General features: G+C 45.2%; 1 protein-coding gene and 2 long non-coding RNA genes across 6 annotated transcripts in view; 1 reads left to right on the top strand and 2 right to left on the bottom strand.

The window, feature by feature from the left end:
• Positions 1-6,181: 6,181 nt before the first annotated feature.
• LOC118501814 lies at positions 6,182-12,276 on the bottom strand. 4 transcript variants are annotated; one of them, XR_004904474.1, is made up of 5 exons: positions 12,189-12,276; positions 11,641-11,771; positions 8,233-9,111; positions 7,543-7,736; positions 6,182-6,894 (listed from the first exon to the last, which is right to left on the bottom strand). It is a non-coding gene; the product is annotated as an uncharacterized LOC118501814 (long non-coding RNA). The 4 variants fall into 4 exon arrangements; XR_004904470.1 differs by having other exon boundaries at positions 7,957-9,111; XR_004904469.1 differs by having other exon boundaries at positions 7,822-9,111.
• On the top strand, positions 10,000-12,238 carry LOC118501817. Its single transcript, XR_004904479.1, has 2 exons — positions 10,000-11,274; positions 12,116-12,238. It is a non-coding gene; the product is annotated as an uncharacterized LOC118501817 (long non-coding RNA).
• Positions 12,277-16,282: 4,006 nt separating the features above from the next.
• MEIS2 (Meis homeobox 2) overlaps positions 16,283-17,686 on the bottom strand; it is a 198,307-nt gene continuing 196,903 nt past the window's right edge. The window contains 1 exon segment of the mRNA XM_028505416.2: positions 16,283-17,686. This exon segment is cut by the window's right edge and continues 21 nt beyond it. Within this exon segment, the coding sequence (XP_028361217.1) occupies positions 17,421-17,686 (266 nt within the window). The 3' untranslated portion in view covers positions 16,283-17,420.

Consider the following 17,686-nt stretch of genomic DNA (forward strand, 5'->3'; position numbering starts at 1 on the left):
GGAATGAACTAATTTCACAAGATTGGGTCAGCCCCCACTCGATGATTCTTTTACAGAAAAGAAACCTTTTGGTGAGATAGCAGTTCTGTTCATAAAGTCTCAAATCTTCTGCCCCTTTTCCAAAGCACTACAAACCTCTTAAAGATAGAGGAAGAGCCCTGGCTGGTGTGGCTCAGGGGACTGAGTGCCAGTCTGTGCACCAAAGAGCTGCTGGTTCGATTCCTAGTCAGGACACAGGCCTGCGCTGTGGGCCAGGTCCCTGGTTGGGGGCACATGAGAGGCAAACACACATGGATGTTTCTCTTCCTCCATTCACCTCTTTCTCAAAATAAAAATGTAAAATCTTTAACAAAAAGAGGAGGAAAAAATGGTAGGGTTTGTCTTTTACTGAATTATTTTCACTTTTTCCCTTTCTACCTTGACCCTTTCTTCCTGCATGTTTTCATTTACATTTTCTCTTTGGGACTAAAGCATGAGTAAGTCTGGTGTAGAAAAAGGAAAACATATAAAGAGATAAATTAAAAACAAAACAAAACCTTGTCTTCTTATCTCTCTTCCATTGCTATTTTATTTTCCTCTCTCCTTTCTGTCTGTATCTAACTTAGATTGTACCTAATTAAATCCTCTTTATACCCAGGATATTTTAGGTTTTCAATATTTTTACATTAAATAAAAATAGCTTTAGATTTTTTAAATGTATGTCACAAATATTTTACAGATGAACTTGATTTAAAACATAAATGATTACTGGTCAGGTGGCCCAAATGGTTGCAGCATTGTCCCATACGCCAAAATGCTGCAGGTTCCATCCTTGGTCCAGGGCGCCAACAGGAGACAACTGATGGATGTTTCTCTCTCACACTGATGTTTCTCCCTCCCTCTCCCTCCCTCCCTCCCTCCTTTCCTCTCTATCTAATATCAATAAACATATCTTCAGGTGAGGATTCAAAAAAAACTGTAAGTGAATATCAAGTGGGAAAAGCACAAACATAGATTTTTCTTCACAAAATTTAGGTATCTCCTTTCACCTTAAAAAAGACTTTTAAAGTTTATGATACAGGTCATTAAAAGTAAGTTCATGTTTAGCAAGATTAGCCAAAAAGATAAAATAAAATAAAAGGAAGGGATTGACTGGCTGGGGGCCCACCCCGGGTCTAACTCAGAAGTTCCCATTTGTGTTATGTCAGATTTGGGGAAACTGTTGAACCCTCACTGAGTGCACTGGTCTGACTGTCTCCCGAGCATGATACCCAGGGTTCATGACTGCAGTTCCTGTCACCATCATAAATATTCATACCCCCTACTAATAATTTGCAAGGCAAATTCATTTGGCTTTTTTCACCCCATCAATCTTATAATTAATAAGGGTGGTGCTCTTGTTTCACTTTCCTCCAAAAGAAAAGATAAATGAAATAAAGAGTTATCCTATAAATTTAAATAGGAGTGCCTCTCGTTGATTAAAAGCTGATGCTATCATATAATGGTGGAAGGGGAGGCTTCAGCCATTTCTCTCACCAGTGGCCGACTGGGTAGAGGGAGGAGGCCGGGGGGATAAGGGCAAAGGAAGCATTTCCAGATGTGGCAGTGTGAGCCTTAACCTGAAGAGCCTGGTTATATGAATTAAATAATGCAGAGGGGAACCTCCGTGATATTGTGTACAAAGTGAGTTGTTAAGGGACATAGTTATACATTGCATTCTATCCACTGTTTGATTAGGTGGACATTGCATACAGCGTGCCAATGTCCAGAGAATTAGATTCTGAACTGTCTGCAGTTTAGAATTAGAGATACTTTAGAAAGTTGTCCAGATGTAGTGATCGCTGTGTCTTTGAAGTGACTGCCTTGGAATTAGCACGATAGCCACGTTTCTGACGCGAGCAGCGAAGACTTGGGCTCCACAGAAGCACTAAGGGAAGCATGTATCACTGAATGGCCGTACAAATAAATCATGATGCATAGGACATGGCGGAAATTCTTCACTCCCATTGGATTTTCTAAGGTCGTTTACAGCAAAGCAGGAAAATAACATTGAACATAATTTAGAAATAAAATTTTGATAATTGAGCTAAGTAACTTGAACTTGTCAATCATCTGTGACCTTATTCTATTTACACTTCACTTGAGCATTCAAAAGTCCTAAGGCCAGTGGATAAGCTTCAAAGCATAAACAACTGCCCTTGCTCTGTTGTGGTGGGCAATATCGACCCTTCTGAGATTATTTAAACTGTATTAAAATTAAGAGACCTGAATAAATAAGTAAGCAGAAAAATCTTAACTTTGCAGTCAGGAATTTGATTCCAACTTGTTTTAGGGAAACTTACTTTAAAAGTGCCGTAATGTGTTGTTTTTGTGCATTGATTGGTTTGTTTTGGAGCTCTTATCACCTGAGATATTCTTAGGACTCCCTCCTCCGCCCCCTTGTGCGTGTGAAGGCCGTGGAAGAGGGGCATCAGGCATCCTTAGTGTCTTTCAACCTCAAAGTGTCTTGTTCTATAAAAGCATGCCATGTTCAGGGCAGCCCTTTAAAAATGTCTAAGTACGATTGAAGAAAAGATTATTTTTATACCTTAATTCTATGTGAACATAATTACATATTTGATTTACTGAAAAAAAATTATGGTTTCCTCTGTTGACTTTTAAAATAGTAAGTGAGGGAGAAGTAAACTTAACTGTTTGGCCTCCTTGAGTGTCCTTAGACCTAATCTGGTCAGGTGCTTCAGGGGTGACAGTGGGCTGAGAGCCTGCAGAGTGGCCCCCAGACAAGTGGCCCCCCGGACAAGTGGCACACCTGGATGAGTGAGTGGCACACCTGGACGAGTGGCACAGGCTGGGAGTCCAGGACATCTTTGCAAAGAGCTCCCAGCTAGGTTAGGAGTTGTGATTCTTATTCTGTCCAGGTTCCTTCCTGGGGACTATGGTGGGTAATTGTTGGGTTTTTTTGTTTGTTTGTTTTTTGTTTTTTTCTACTTTTTACCAAACCTTTCTTAACCTTACTTGACTGAGGAGGAAGCTTGGAAAACTCACTGTTGGGTAACAGGATCTTTTTCCTCTCCTGGAAAAAGGAGAGGAAAAACCAATTCTTCAAAAGCAGGATTTGATACATCTAAACCTCCTGGAGGCTTTCTGGGTCTTTGCTGTTGCTCTAAGTCACCAGAACCACACAACACAGCAGTTACCCTGCAGAGAGCCGCTGAAGGGATGACACTGGGACTTCATCCAAGAGAAAGAGAGAGAGGGAGGGAGGGGATGAAGAGAGGGGTTCTGACAGTCACCCCTTCTCTCGTTCCAATACTGCTCTTTGAGCCAGGGGCCGTTCTTCCCTGCCTGGTAGCACCCAAAGTCAGAACTCACTCAGCGGCTGCTGGGGCAGGCTGGGCCTGGGCGCTCTATAGTGGCCTTCTCCACCATCAAAGGGAGCTGGAGGCTGAGTGCTTGAAGAAGTTCCAGCGCGGCTCTTCTGGGCGCAGACTTCCTCATTCCCAGAGTGGGGCCCCAGGCAGTCACCTCGCGGTGCCCAGGAGGTGCCTGCCCTGCGTGGCTTCTCCAAGTCCTGGGAGTCTTTGGGGTCCGAGGACTGGCTCTTGTCCCGACTTTATTTCCAGCAGCACGGGGAGAGGAAGGTGGAAAGCGCCCCCCGCTTCCGCCCTCACCCAGCCTCACCCTTCAAGAGGGGTGTCCGCAGGTCCCAGAGCAGCAAGGAGACTCGCTCCCGGCTGCACCCCAAGCTGTGCTTTTCCCCAGCCAAGGGGACCTGAGGGGGTTTGCCAAAGGTTTTTGTTTTGTTTTTAATGTTCTTTTTATTTTCTCAAGACGTGAGACGCTGCAGAGAGAGACGAGAGGGGGTGTAGGACTGAGTCAGGGAAGGGGAGATAGTCCAGAGCTTTGCGGATGCGCTCTATGCACGTGGTTGTGTGTGAGAAAGAAGGACAGAGGGAGGGAGATGGGGAGAGGGAGAGAGGGAGAGAGGGAAAGAAAGGGTGTACAAGGCTGAGAACTGGAGGCTGAGTAGGTCTGTCGAATTGAAGTCAGAAACACACCAGATCCAGCTACCCTTTCTGCATGTCCAGGGTCTGGAACAGAAACCTGTAACTCAGGGTTTACTGAACCCCTGTCTGTGCGTCAGTCCCAAGAATTCGGAGAGAGAGGAGAGCAGGGAAAGTGAGGCTGGGAATGGCCGTGGGCAGAGGTTCAGGCTGGAGAGCTGGGCTTCGGGGTGCCCTGCTCTCACCCGGGGCTCAGCTCTGTGGCCTGCAGCCCTGCCTTGCCTGCCTGCCTGTTTTCAAATCCTTCTTCTAGGTGGGATGCAAGCCCTTCCTTGTACGGATTTGGTTTGTTTGCTGACAGAAGGGAAATTATCAATCGTGTTTTTATTTTTTAAAAATCATGTTTGCCTGAGATTGTGTTTCCCAGGCAAAGGGAAGCAGAGAGCTAAGAAGAGTTCTGATAATTTCAGATAAAAACTACCAGTAATGACAATTGGTGTCAGAGCTAATATTGGGGCTGGTTTTGGACAGTGACCTGGATTGGCTCTGTATTTAGACAGAAATAATCCTCCTGGTGCATTGACTATGTGTGTATACACAATGCCATCAGTTATCTTAAATCTCCCAATTTTATTGGATTCAAAAGGTGAGTTGGTTGACACATCCCAAGAGCCTACTTCTCTCTGTTTTGGAGAAATACTTTGGACTAAAGTAATGGATTCTCCTGCAATACACAAAGACAAGCAAAATATAGGAAAGGGAAAGGAAATTCACATCAAATCTGGGAGAGCTGAGAAGAAAGGGGAAGAGCAGGGAGAGAAAAGAAATGGAGAGAGGAGGAGGAAGAAAGAAAAAGAGGAGAGAGGAGGAGAGGAAGACAGGGGGGAAGCAAGGGAGAGGTTTTCACAAGTGCAGACCAAGAAAGGGCTCTGAAGCCTTCAACCCCGACCCCCAAACCCAAGTGAACCTCACAAAACAAGTTGGGCTGGTATTTCAGGCCGTCTCCTTGTCCCGGTCCCCGGGGCCCTAATTCACCGCTGTCCTCTCCACACAATGACATTCGAACCTCGGAAAATAATTGCATTAGAGCAGATTACTTAAAACCGATAGTTATCCGTCTTTTTCTGTTCGACAGAAGTCTATTAAACGCAGCACAGCCATTACCAGCTGAGCTCTAGAGAGCGCCTTCATTAAGAAAATTAAAATCATACTTTTGAATCTAAGCAAAGCCTGCGCAGGTCTCAAGAGCCCTCCCGCGTCAAACCCAGACGTTTCCGTGAGCACGATTTTCCCGCGAATCAATCTCTGCTTTCTGGATAACGTGGGTCTTGGTGGAAAGATTGAGTGTGATGACAATTACAGGAAGATAGGAATGTCTGAGTTCTGGAAGTACCATCTTTCTTCCCAGCCCCTAAACCCCCCTCCCCCTGCCCGCTCCGCCTTTCCTCCAGGGTATCTTTCTTCTGGCACTTTCTAGTCAAAGGCCCCACACCTGTGCAGGCGTGGTCGAGGATTCGGGGAGGGGTTGGGTGTCTGGAGCAGAGGGGGGTGGATAGGGAGGGAAAAGTGTGGGTTCAGGACCCAGGAAGCCGCGTGGGTGAACTTCCCCCAGCTGACGCGTGCGGCCAGAGGCCTGCTCCAAGTGCACGTGTTTCACACACACACAGACACACAACGGGCGCGGGGGGCGGGGCGGAACTCTCCCCCTCCATTGCCTTTTACACTCACTCCTAGACCCGCTTGGTCTAAGAGCCTTTTGTCCACCAGGGCAAGGGAGCCTGGCCCCGGGACTGGGCAGGCTGTGGCATGTAACTCGGACCCAGAATCTACATTCCTTTGGCCGGATCTTCGGCCTCCGGGGGCTTATTTAGGTTTCCTCCTTGGTTTGGTAGGAGCCTCAGCTCGCTGTACCCCGACCCCGGGCTGATCCTCCCAGCTTCTCTGGTGCCTCCGCTAGAGGAGAAGGGAACAGGTGGGAGTCGTGGGTTGGGGGGTGGGAGGGGGGAGGGTGACACCCCTACCTCCGCTCCCGATGGCCTCAGGGTAACAACTCCTGCCGCTCCAGCGGAGGTGGGAGCTCCCACTCCACTTGGGAGTGGAAACATCACCCGGCTGGAGAGCTGTCTGCTCAGTTAGGAGGGAGCGCGTTTGCAGTGATTTTCTGTGGCATCTGGAAATTTGCAGGGTTTGAAGAATAATTTTTAGCATGCTTTATTTTATTTTTTTGTTGGCCACCGTCCTTCGTTTCAGCATTTTGCTTTTTCCCATGTTAATTACTGTGTATTTCTCTGAAAGGTCTGCCCAACTCAGGGCTCTTAAGGAAAATACACTGATGTGTGCCCTTTTTCGGGGTGTCCTTTCTAGGGTGCTAGGAGCAGAGGGGCACTGCTTCTATTTTTCTCAGAATGCTCAGTAATAGGGTTCTCACCCCTCTTTGTCCACGTCTAATGAAGGCTTTGGGGTTTCTGAGGGGGAAACGGCACGCGCGCGCACGCCTCCCAGCACTCGAATGCAGAATCAGGTGGAGTCTGCTGGAAAGTGTAACGTCGTTTCTTGGCAAATACCTATTTCTCTTTTCCATAATTTCTGTTTGACACAAAAGCCTACCAAATGCAAGTGATGAAAGTCAGCAAATAGACGCGGACAAGGGAACCTCTTTTACCTGTTCACAGCTTTCGACTTCACTAAATTGGTGGATATTAAAATTTTTTTTTCAGGGAAAAGAAATAAAACAAATGCACCTTCACTGTTATTGTTAGTGTTTTTTTCTCATCCAGTGTAGACACATCTTTTGAGTTTTTTCTTTGTAGTGAAAGATAAGGAAATCAGAAATGAAGAAACAGCCTTTTAACAACAGCAAACATGAGACTTTTGAGGTGGTTTTCTTTGCTTCTGTTTTCCCTTCTTTGCCCTTAAAGCAAAACAAAAACAAAGATAAAGAGGAAGAAACATCATTCCTACTGCAGAGTTTATTTTGTTGCCACAATAAAGGGGTGGAGACAGTTAACAGCTATTTGAGATGATAATGCTTAGTGATCCCATTCTTTTAATCATACTCTTCAAGTGCTTTAAGATTAATGGCAAGAGGTGTTTCAGTCCCTTCCTAAGGACCTTTGCATTAATTTACTTAGAACATTGACCAGACTGTCGACGTCTCCAAATTTCATTAAGTCGAACTGAGACAAATGAAATGAGATTTTCATATTTTCATCTGTGAGAGTATCTTACTGGAAATTTTATTTGGGATGCAGTTGCAACCGGGACACTCGCCCCCTCTTCTTTATCATAGATATGTCAGCGTAATGCGTTTTTAGATATTATACACACCACACACATGTATTTACACACATATATGCACCACTACTGTTTGCAGGTAACTAACTTCCCCTCCACTGCTGAGCTAAATGAAGACCCTTCAGAAAATCAACTCCAGTGGCAGGCGGCGGATCCTGCTTCACCCCAGACCAGGATTTTAAACTGAGTTTGAATACACTGAACTTCTTCAAAACAGACCAAAAAAAGAATGACAACAACTTGGAGTATAAATATTTAACTTTACCTCAGTTGACACAATCGCCCCAGCAATTCTTCAGACACATCCTGACTGAGGCATCACCCCTCTAGCGTGGAGACCTGGCTGCCTCCTCGGTGCCCCCGCAGCGCCGTTCCCCGAAGTCTCGGGCCGCGGCCGGGCCCTGGAGTCCCCGAGGCGGAGGGCTGGAGAAGGCGTGACGCGCGTGCGGGCGGGGGTTTCTAGGAAGAAGCGAGGGAGGAGAACGAATGTTTAAACTAGTACGTCCCGGTACTCTGGCAAGAAAGGGACTGTCAAGAGACCCACCTTTCCCCTGCTGTTCTCCCCGCCCGGTGTTCCTTCCCCCGCGCCTCGTTTCTCAGGGCTGTTTTCACCAAGTCCCGCAATCCCGCACCTTAAAAATCAAAGCCCCCAAAGTCCCCGCAAACTAAAGTTCCGCACCGCAGATTTGCATGCTTTGCAGGGGGTCTGGCTGCGGTCAGAAGACTGTCCTGAGCCAGGGCTGCTGTGGCAGCGCCTTGCCCATGAGCAGAGGCAGGCGGTGGAGCCGGCGGGTGCCCGGCCCGGGCATGGCCCCGGCTCTCGCCACCTGGGCGCCCTCGAGTCGGGGTGGTCAGAAGTCCCGGGCAGAGTCACCGGGGAGCCGAGAAGACGCATCTGTGCACCCAGACAGTTGGAAAACAACCCGTACACTCTAAAGTAGGACCAGTCTCACACCTTACATTTGACGTGAAGCATCAGTGAAAGATCAAGCGTCGGAGACACTGGAGGGTTATTTTGGAGCGCTCCAGCTAGCCTCTCCGTTTCCAGCAAAACTGAGAAGAACTGGGGAGGGAACAGGGCACGCAGGGAAAGGACATGTTGTGTGTGTAGGTAGGTAGATAGATAGGACTGTGACAACTTTTAAACACGTTCTTTATTGTGAAATAAACAAGATCGTACAGGAGCCGGTATTTTTTTGCCTTGCAAGAAAGGGTCATTCAAGACAAGGAACTGTCTGAATTCCTAAAGTGATTCCTGGGGACTTTACTGAAATAGTGCCAGTTCCCTGGGAGTTGAATTTTGCGAGGCTGCAATACATTGTTTTATATTGGCCTCCTTCCCCATGAGATACCCATTAAAAAAATCTTCTACAGCATCTATTAAAAACATTTCTTTGGACTCAGAAGCTACAGTTCGGCAGAAACAAACAACCCACAGCAAAAACTCAGAAGAATAAAGAGGTTTAGAAAAAAGAAAATGTGTCCCTTTGGTAATCATTTGATAGTTTATTCCCCGGAGGCCAAGTGAAAGTGGGGGTTCCTTCGTATTTTATTATTATTTTTATCATTTACTCATTTAAATGTTCAGCCTTGACGTACTATTCCCCTGCGGTGCGGTTTTGCTGCAGAACGGAGGTGGGGGCAGTGGAAGGAGTCTGTGGGTGGGGGGTGGAGAGCACAGAAAAGCACGATTTGCTTCCCGGCGGGCGGGGGTGGGGGGGCGCTGACCCGCAACATTCTGCTCTACTGGCCAGCAGGGGGCGCTCTGATGTTATCTCTGGACAAGACAGCCAAGTCGCTCAGAGCTGCAAGACAGGCTTGCAGTTTCACGCAGCTGCAAAAGGAGGGGGAATTGTAGCTCCTAAAAGACCTAAATCCTCAACAGCCGTTCCTCTTGGGTTATTTACCCTCCGTTCGAAATATACCTACATCTCACTTTACCTAACCACCCTGCTTACAGTACACCCGCCTTCGCCTTCTCATCAACCTCGTTTCATCTGCATGTAGGCAGCACAAGTATGATCTCTCTTCCTAGACTTGAAATATACATTAATGCAACTTATTAAACGCGACGATGAATAGTCAACATTTTTTTCGCCTGTTAGTTCCGCTGATCCAAGCAGGATTTATTTGCAGATCTCACATCCCGGAGCCATAACATAGTGACTTTTTTTCCCTTAAATAAAATTGGTCAAATGTTGACAACCTTTAAGCCAATCTAACACTCAAGATTAGTGATGAGAAACTAATGAGAAAATATCAGATCTCCAGGCCTGAGGGCTGCCAATTAAATCTTTGCTGATTGAAAAATAAAAGCGGACTTGGGGTGTGAGCCCGGCTCAACTTCAACTATTAATTTAACATGTTGCCGGAGTCCGCACTTTCTCTCCTCCAAAGGGCTTCCCGTAATAGAGCTTCATCCTCTCTCATCTCTCAACCTAAAAGCCAAGTGTTATTTCTCAGAATATTTCAAGAGGTCCAAATCAGGATGATCATTTCTTACAGGACAAATATTAGGCCTTTAAGCAATATGATTTAACTAATTAGAAAATTTACATCATTAAGTCTCAGGGAGAGAAAAAAGAGAAACAAATCTGCCAGTCATTTTAAAGGAGACAGGCACTATTGAAGTGTGAAGAAATCGGCTCTAATTCAAAAAGGCAATCGGGCAGAAAAAGCCCTCAACATTACCCTGCTAGTTATTAATCAGAAAGGGCTCTCTCCTCCCCACAGCCCCCCCCCCCTTAGCAGAGTTTAAGTTCGTGTTTTTTGCCAGTGGCCCATGTCATATTTATATTGAGGTTTTGTCTGCTAAAAGATTAAAATTTGAAAATGTTTCAATATGAAGAAAACAGAATCCCCAAAGGGAAAAATATTCACAGAATTACCTCTCTTCCAGTCAAGAAAACCTGTTGTGATAAACAGTTCTCACCACCACCCCCCTTTATTTTTTGCACTCTTTCCTTTTTCTTCCCATTAAGTTCCTATTTTGAAACCTGCTTGGTGAGAACTAAAGTCTTTGTGTTAAGCTCCCCTCCCCCTCCTTTCTTGCACCCCTCCTTCCTCCAAAGCGAGAAACTTAGTTAGACTGAAAGCAGAAAAGTACAAATACATTAACAAAGCCCCACTCACTTGATAAAAAGGCCATGGTCTAGGCTTACATGTCAGAGCTCTAAGGGAAGGGAGATCAATCCGGTGGGTCTACAGACAAAAGACGATGAACTAGAAATTTCCCCCACCTATGTGTAATGTTTGATAGAGTGTGTGGCTGAAGTGAAAGAGAAAGGCAGATAGGTGAGAATTACTTTGGAATGCATTGTGGCGTTGTGTGGCTTTTTCTCTGTGCCTCCTCTTATTCAGCTTATTCCAGCGGCCTCATTATATACAGGTGCCCCTGCCCATCAGACTCTTACATAAGCCCTTGGTACACCACACACATAGCCCTTTCCCTGGTCTTCTCATTCCCAGCAAATTAACTGAAGAGGGAACTGCAAAGGAACTTTGTGAGTGTGTATTCCATTTGGAAACTCAGGCCCTTCCTGGCATCTCTGAGGACTTGTTCTTAAACAGACACTGGGTATAAAAAAAGAAGAAATTAACAGCACGTCTTAGATATTCAGTTCCCCTTCATTATTATTTCTTTTTAAATTACAAAAAGGCCCCCAAAGCTCTTTTTTTTTCCCTGCCTAGCTCTATTCTTCTCTTATTAGGTTCTACTCTAGCCTCATTTTCTTTATTCTCTTCTCTGCCTTACATTTTGAAAGTTTCACTACCTTGCTTCCCACCAAGTCCCTGGGCCTGGAATTCTCAAGTCTTTGGGTTTCTTGGGGCCTGGAGAACGCTCTCCAATATTGGTTCAGTGCCCTTCTCCACCTTACCAGACTTCAAATTTGCAGGAGAGAGCAGTAGCAGATCTGGCTATTAACACACCACAGCTAATTCTCTGCAGGAACTTTTACTACGTGGAATGTGTGGAAGGAGAAAACATCTGTAAACAGTGAGTGCTCTTGAGGGTGGGGAGTGAGTTCTGACATAGAGACCAGAACACATAAAATATGGCAGAATTTGTGAAAGAACCAGTTAAGAACTACATTTTGGCAAAATAACAGAAGGAAAGAGAAAAGGGGGGCACTGGGAAGAGTTTAGAAGGCTCCCTAAATGCAGCTTCTTTTCTGACTATCACGAAGTACATGGGAGTGGAACTGCTCCTCTTGGAGAAATATTAGAGTAAAACGAACACTCTGTCACTTTGAGGAGGTGGGACACAGAGAGGTGAAATATTTAAGACAATGGCCTCTGGCACTGGAGGGCTGCCTGACAGGCTCCCCACCCTTGGCTCCATCCCTCTGGGAACCCGCCTTACCTTTGTTGCTTGCATTTGATCTGACACACTGATGTTCCCAGGAGAGGAAAAGACCATGAGAACCAACCGGTCTCCTGCATCTACTCCGAAGCCAAGGAAGCCAAGGAGCAGTACAATAAAATTTACAGCGCCTTTAACAACTCGCAAGTAAAGCATTAAAATTCTCTTTAATTGAGAAAATATTGATTTTTGAGGTCTAGAAAAAGCGGAAACGTAATTTAGGTGCGAACTTGCAGGCGAGAATATAGCGTATTATGTCTCCATATTATGGATCCTCCCTTCACACCCATGCAACATCACATCTTTAATCGCGCTACTTTATGAAGTGATAAAGACAAAAGATAACCCGACTTAGACAAACACTTTACCCAAAAAAAGAGATAATAAAGAAAATAAAGGAAAGAAAAGAGAGAGAGGACCTAGATTAATTTCCCTTTCGAGTTATTTATAAAAGAATTGCCTTTTTTATTTTCAGGGAAAAAATGCCCAAAGGGGAAGAAAGAAATAGAAAGAAAGGAAAACCACAGACCAGTGTAAAAGCAACTCACATTAGCCAATCCGTTGATATTCTTTACCAAAGAAGGAATGAAGCCAACACATTTAAGAAAATGCATTCACGGGCAAAATTGCATCCTCCTTGAAAGGAAACAAACCTGGGTCTATTTTCTTACTTTACTCCCACGTCCTTTGGGGTTGGGGGGTAGAATCCATTGGTGGATAGGGAAGGGAAAGAAAAATCAGGCTTTCTATGTTATTTCTGTATCGGTTTTTGGTATTATAGAGGAGTAAAGAAGTTTTTGTGTGGTGGTTTTTCATTGATCAGTCACTCTGAGCTAATGTAATTATCCTCATCAATAGGAGGCTGCAGAGAGAATCATTATGTGGGTGACATTGATAAATGATCGCCCAGGAACGGCCCTCTCGCGGGCAACCCCCACATCTGACCCTCCCACACACACAATGTAGTCATAGAAACACCTAGAGAACCCCGAGCACCGCCGCGGAAGGGGCCCGGGAGGGAAGAAAAGCCTGGGGCGGCCGCGGTGGGGGTGGGGACGAGAGGGGGCGGCGGGTCCCAGACCCAAACCAGCTCCAGCCACAAAAACAGCCGAGGCCGGGGAGCGAGGAGGGCTTTGCGGGAGGGAGGGTCCCCCTTCCCAGCCGCAGCCCCTCGCACACTTGCTCACAACAAAGTGCAAACCCGCGCTCCAGACGGGACCCATTCCTCCACACCTTCTCCCACGTGCGACTCGCCACCACCACCGTCTGCCGTGTGCGGGGACACGCGTTCTCATGGGTCTCTCCTAAGGAGTCCCACAACCAGGTCACGAAACCCGTGGGCAACTCATTCTCACGCAGGTCCCCCGCTCGGAAAACAAAAACTAAAAACAAAACCCCAACAAGCAACAAACAAACTGAACCCAACTGAACAAAGACAGCAGCTGGGCGCCGGCCCTCTTCCCAGCGTCCCCCCCGCCCCCAGTTGTTTACTGGGCGACCCCTTCCTTTCTCGTCACCCCCTCGCCCTGTGCCTCTGACGATGAGATAATGGGGTTTGCGATTGTTCCTCTGTGTTTGGGGGGGGGCAATCCCCGCAGAACCCCACGTTTTCATCTTTTGACTGTTTTATTTAAGCCAATGGGAAAGTATTGAGAACAGTAATTGATTCATAATGATCCATAAATCGATGTCGGAAAGCGGGGGGTGCGGGTGGAGGTGTATGAAGAGTAAAGGGGGGGGGGATGCTGTTTATTTATTTTATTTCTAAAGCTTCAACTAAAGTAGCTTTGACACTGTTGGGGCTGGAGGGGAGGAGCCGCTGGGCTCTGCTGGATCATCCATCATCGCTGTCACCCAGAGTCTGCCCCGAGGAGCCGTAGACGCAATCTCCCTTCTGTCTCTACACCGAAACTATTAATATTAAAACCTCCCTTCAAACACGGCCCCGACGGTCTCCATTCTCATCACAGTCCCACCGGCCTCTGCCATCAGACCCGCGCGTCCCCTGCGCCGCCGCTTCCTCCCCGCCGGCCCGACGGCTGCGCGCGACGCCCGGAGACGGCGACTGCAATTGTTCGGGGCCCCGCTCTCCCACCCGCAGCCGTCTGAAGCACGTCTGTCTACCTGTGTCTAACACACACACTCCAAAGGGTGGCCAGGTGAGGGCGGGGCGCCCGGCTGGAGGCAGAGAGTCTGCGCGCCTCTGCCCCCCCCCCCCCCCCGCCCCTGCCTCCCTGGGCTCCAGGACGCGCGTCCTCGCCGACGCTGCCCGTTGGGCGGTGGGCATCGGGGACCCCGTGGCTGCAAAACAAGGGCCCCTGGACACATCCAGACACCCAGACACCGGCCTTTCTAACACAGTGGTAACTTGCAGTGGAGGTCCAGGCTCCTTATCAAATTGCTGGGCTGCAAGACTAATGGGGAACTTGTGGAGGATCCCTGTCTCGTTCCTTTGAACGAAGGTCCCTCCTCTGACAGCTGCTAGAGATATTAGCCACATTTCCCTTCCCAAATCTGCCCCGGGTTAACAGGCCCACGAGGGCGGGAGGAGGCGAGGAGGCCAGGAGGATACAGATGGACTCTTCTGGGCCAATCTAACCAGGGCGAGCTGGGGAGAATGGGGAGTGGTGAGGGGGAAGACAGGGTGGATGGGAGACACAGGCTTTCCTGGTCTTTTTCTCCTTTTCCCTTAAAATGTGGCTCCTTGCTCAATTCCAAACCCTTAACAGATGGCAACTGCAGTTCTCTCAGAATTTCTTAAAGAAAGGGAAACCTTTGGAATTTATTTCTGCTTTGCTTTTCCATATAAATAAAAAGTGTTTTTATATTACTCTTGTTTTGGAGAACATAAGCAATTTTATTCAGACTACAGTATTGCCTTTAACACTATATGGTTGTCAAAACACCATTCCCAGTTTCTTTGCTTTTGACAGCTGAGTCTTTCTTAAATATACCCAAATCGGAACTCTTTATACTAAATAGTAAACCCGAGATAGGAGCAAGTGCTTTCGGAGGTAGTATAAAAAAAGCATTATACAAATTGGGCAACTCTACCACCTCTCAGCTTTGACATATGTGGGGAGGGGCAAGAAAACGCAAACAAATCTTATTAAAATTATTATTCATCTCCAAATATTTGAAAGGGCTAGCATGATAGGATGTGGTTTTGTTGAAGACACTACACCTGAGATCATTTTATTCATTAAAAAAGGGTAGAGAGCTCTGAGATCTAAACTTCAATGAAACAGCTTATTAATAATTGCACGAAATACTTCCTAAACATGAGCTAATTAGCAAGCAAATCCTTTGGCATTTACTTTACTGAAAGGAAAGGAAGAAAAACTTTACCCTTCTCCCCAAAAAGTTCAGCTGATGTTAGAGTTCATTTATAATGGAGAAGGTGTCAAGATTTACCTAAAAGCATTTAAAGTAGAAGTATACAAATATTTAAAATTTTCAAAAAGACTCCACGTGAAGTGGAATAACAAAAATGAGAGGGAAGTTACCTCTTTTGCAAGTGGCACCAAATTTCTCCATTATCAGTTAGTTTACATCAGAAATGTTATGTCTAGGTTTAAACAGCAGTACATATTCATTGAAATTCTACCTATCTAAAAACAACACAAAACAATGTAAGTTTATTTCCTTGTTCCTTCGTATACAACTTCTATTAATGTTTCTGCAGTGGGAAGGTGGAAGAACCCTACATAAGATTCAGACTTGGACTTCTGAGAAAGTGAACTATTTCCCTGTTAAGGTGACATTACATAACTGCCTAAAGTCCATATTATCTCTTCTAAACCTATGATTTAGAATTTAGGTATTACCAAATTCCAGGATAGTGTATTTATTGGAAAAATTGAGGGGGCACGCAACTGCCTTACACTTCTTTTCACTGTGTACACTTCGGCAGGCATTGTTTTTGTGGTATCTGCCAGCTAATGACACAGATTTCCAAGAATGTTGCATGAGATTTTGGAAAAAAAAACATTGTGTTGCCTGTTTTAGAAAAAAATTTAAGTTTAGTCACCAAATCACACTAGCATACCTGCACACAGAGGCGTCTGAAATAAAAAGACATCATAATATAACATATATTAAAGATCAATGATTAAGTAATCTTTTCAACTCAGGATTTCAAACTATAGAAGTTGTTTACTCAGCTATGAACATCTATATGTAAATTTTAATTTACATATTCAACAGTATTTTAGTAAGACAGAGAAAAAACACAGGCAGATGAATTATATTTGAGCACAGACGCTAGTTACTTCTTATTATGTAAAATTAACCCTGAAAAAGCCCTTCTTCTGGCAGAAGAGGAACATAAAAAGCTTTATCTGAAACTATTTTTTTTAACATCATGCATTTAAAAAGGAGGTTGGACACACTGAAGGTGATCCTTCAAGCTGGCTCATAGACACACACAGAATTTCGTACCTTTAGAAGTTTTCTGTTGAGAGAATTTACAGGCCTAATATACACACAAAGGTTACCGATCGTTACCTTAAATATTGTTGGTAAGTTAAGTTTCAAATGTACTCAACTTCCGGGGATAAAACCCTCACCCACGTTGAACACCATATGTAGTGGGCATTCTACCACTTTGCCTTAAAACTATGAAAAACACAAAAGCCTAACAAAAAATCAAAAATGAAATATTTATTACCGCATTTTGTGACTTAACACCTTTTTTTTAACATAACGTCACAGTCCTCATACAAGTATTTTAATGTAAATTTGACAAAGCTTAAAGGTAACAGCATTTTCTTCTAGTGAGGAACACGTGCTGAGAAAAGAAGAATTCATGGACATACAATACCAATTCCACAGCAGATCTGATACTAGCAAAACATTCTTTTCTTTTTTTCAATTGAGGTAAACACATAGAATATCTAACATGAAACAATTAATAGACCGAACTCTGTACGAAGTTTGTTACAGTATTCTCTTGCTCCGTTTTTATCCCCCAAGCTTTGAGTTTCTGATGAAGCCCTAGTTGCGGTGCTAGGACCAGTAACTTCTTTGTGTGGAGGAAAGCTGCCCAACTTAAGATTGTTTTGTCCACAGCCAAGGCTTAGAACTCCTGGAAGAAGCTCCTGCTTTGTCTTTAAATCTTCATTGGCAAGCTCTTTGAAGAAGAGTCCCCCGAAAATAATAAGAAGAATTGGCTTATGAAGCACAAACTATAAAGATCTGTTTGAAACTAAAGGACACATTTATGGAGGAACGAAGGCCGGGCATGAAAACACATTCTTGAAGCTGGAGTCTGAGGGATGAGGTTCAGCCACACGCTCACCATGGTCTCCAGCGTGGTTCTTTTCTCATTGGCCCAACAGGTTTAAAATATACCACAGTCTCTCTTGGATAGTGAATTCACTGATGAACCAAAACAGTCATTCTTTGGGAACAACACACATAGTGTGGAAAACAAGGATATATTTATTTTTCTCTTCTAAAACTATTTGAGGCAACATAACGGAGTGATCAACAGAAATGTACAAGTTTAACTTAGTTCCTATGTTTATACTACAGTAGTTATAACTCTCGGAGTCTTTTTCCAGAGGATCTTTGCATGGACAGAATCGTCTCAGTGAGCCCATGATTTCACATTTGTGTTCTTGTCTCATTGGTCCTCTGTTGCTTGATGAAAAATGACAAAAGTAAAAAATAATCACAGCTGTCTGGAATTTCATATTAAGTGTCAACATCTGGTCAAAGTTCAGAAAGTCTTAAAATAGTTTTTGCGTGTGTTTCCTTTTTCCTTGAGTTCGCTTTTACTATTGGGCATGAATGTCCATAACCTGTCCGCCGACGTTGGGATCTACAGAATTTAACATTGTGGGACTCTGTGCTGACATAGTCATTCCAGGGTGGGCAGGGGGTCCTCCGTGCATCATCATGGCTGGGTGGTGGGGATGACTTGGCAAGTACGAATGCATTGGGGGTCCATGTCTTAACTGAGTAGGGTGTGGGGTCATTTGGGGAGGAGTGTAACTTGGCTGTGCCATACTCATTCCCATAGGACCACCCTGAGAAACGTAGT

The sequence above is a fragment of the Phyllostomus discolor genome, chromosome 1 (genome assembly GCF_004126475.2).
Source record: "Phyllostomus discolor isolate MPI-MPIP mPhyDis1 chromosome 1, mPhyDis1.pri.v3, whole genome shotgun sequence".
Lineage (NCBI taxonomy): Eukaryota > Metazoa > Chordata > Mammalia > Chiroptera > Phyllostomidae > Phyllostomus > Phyllostomus discolor.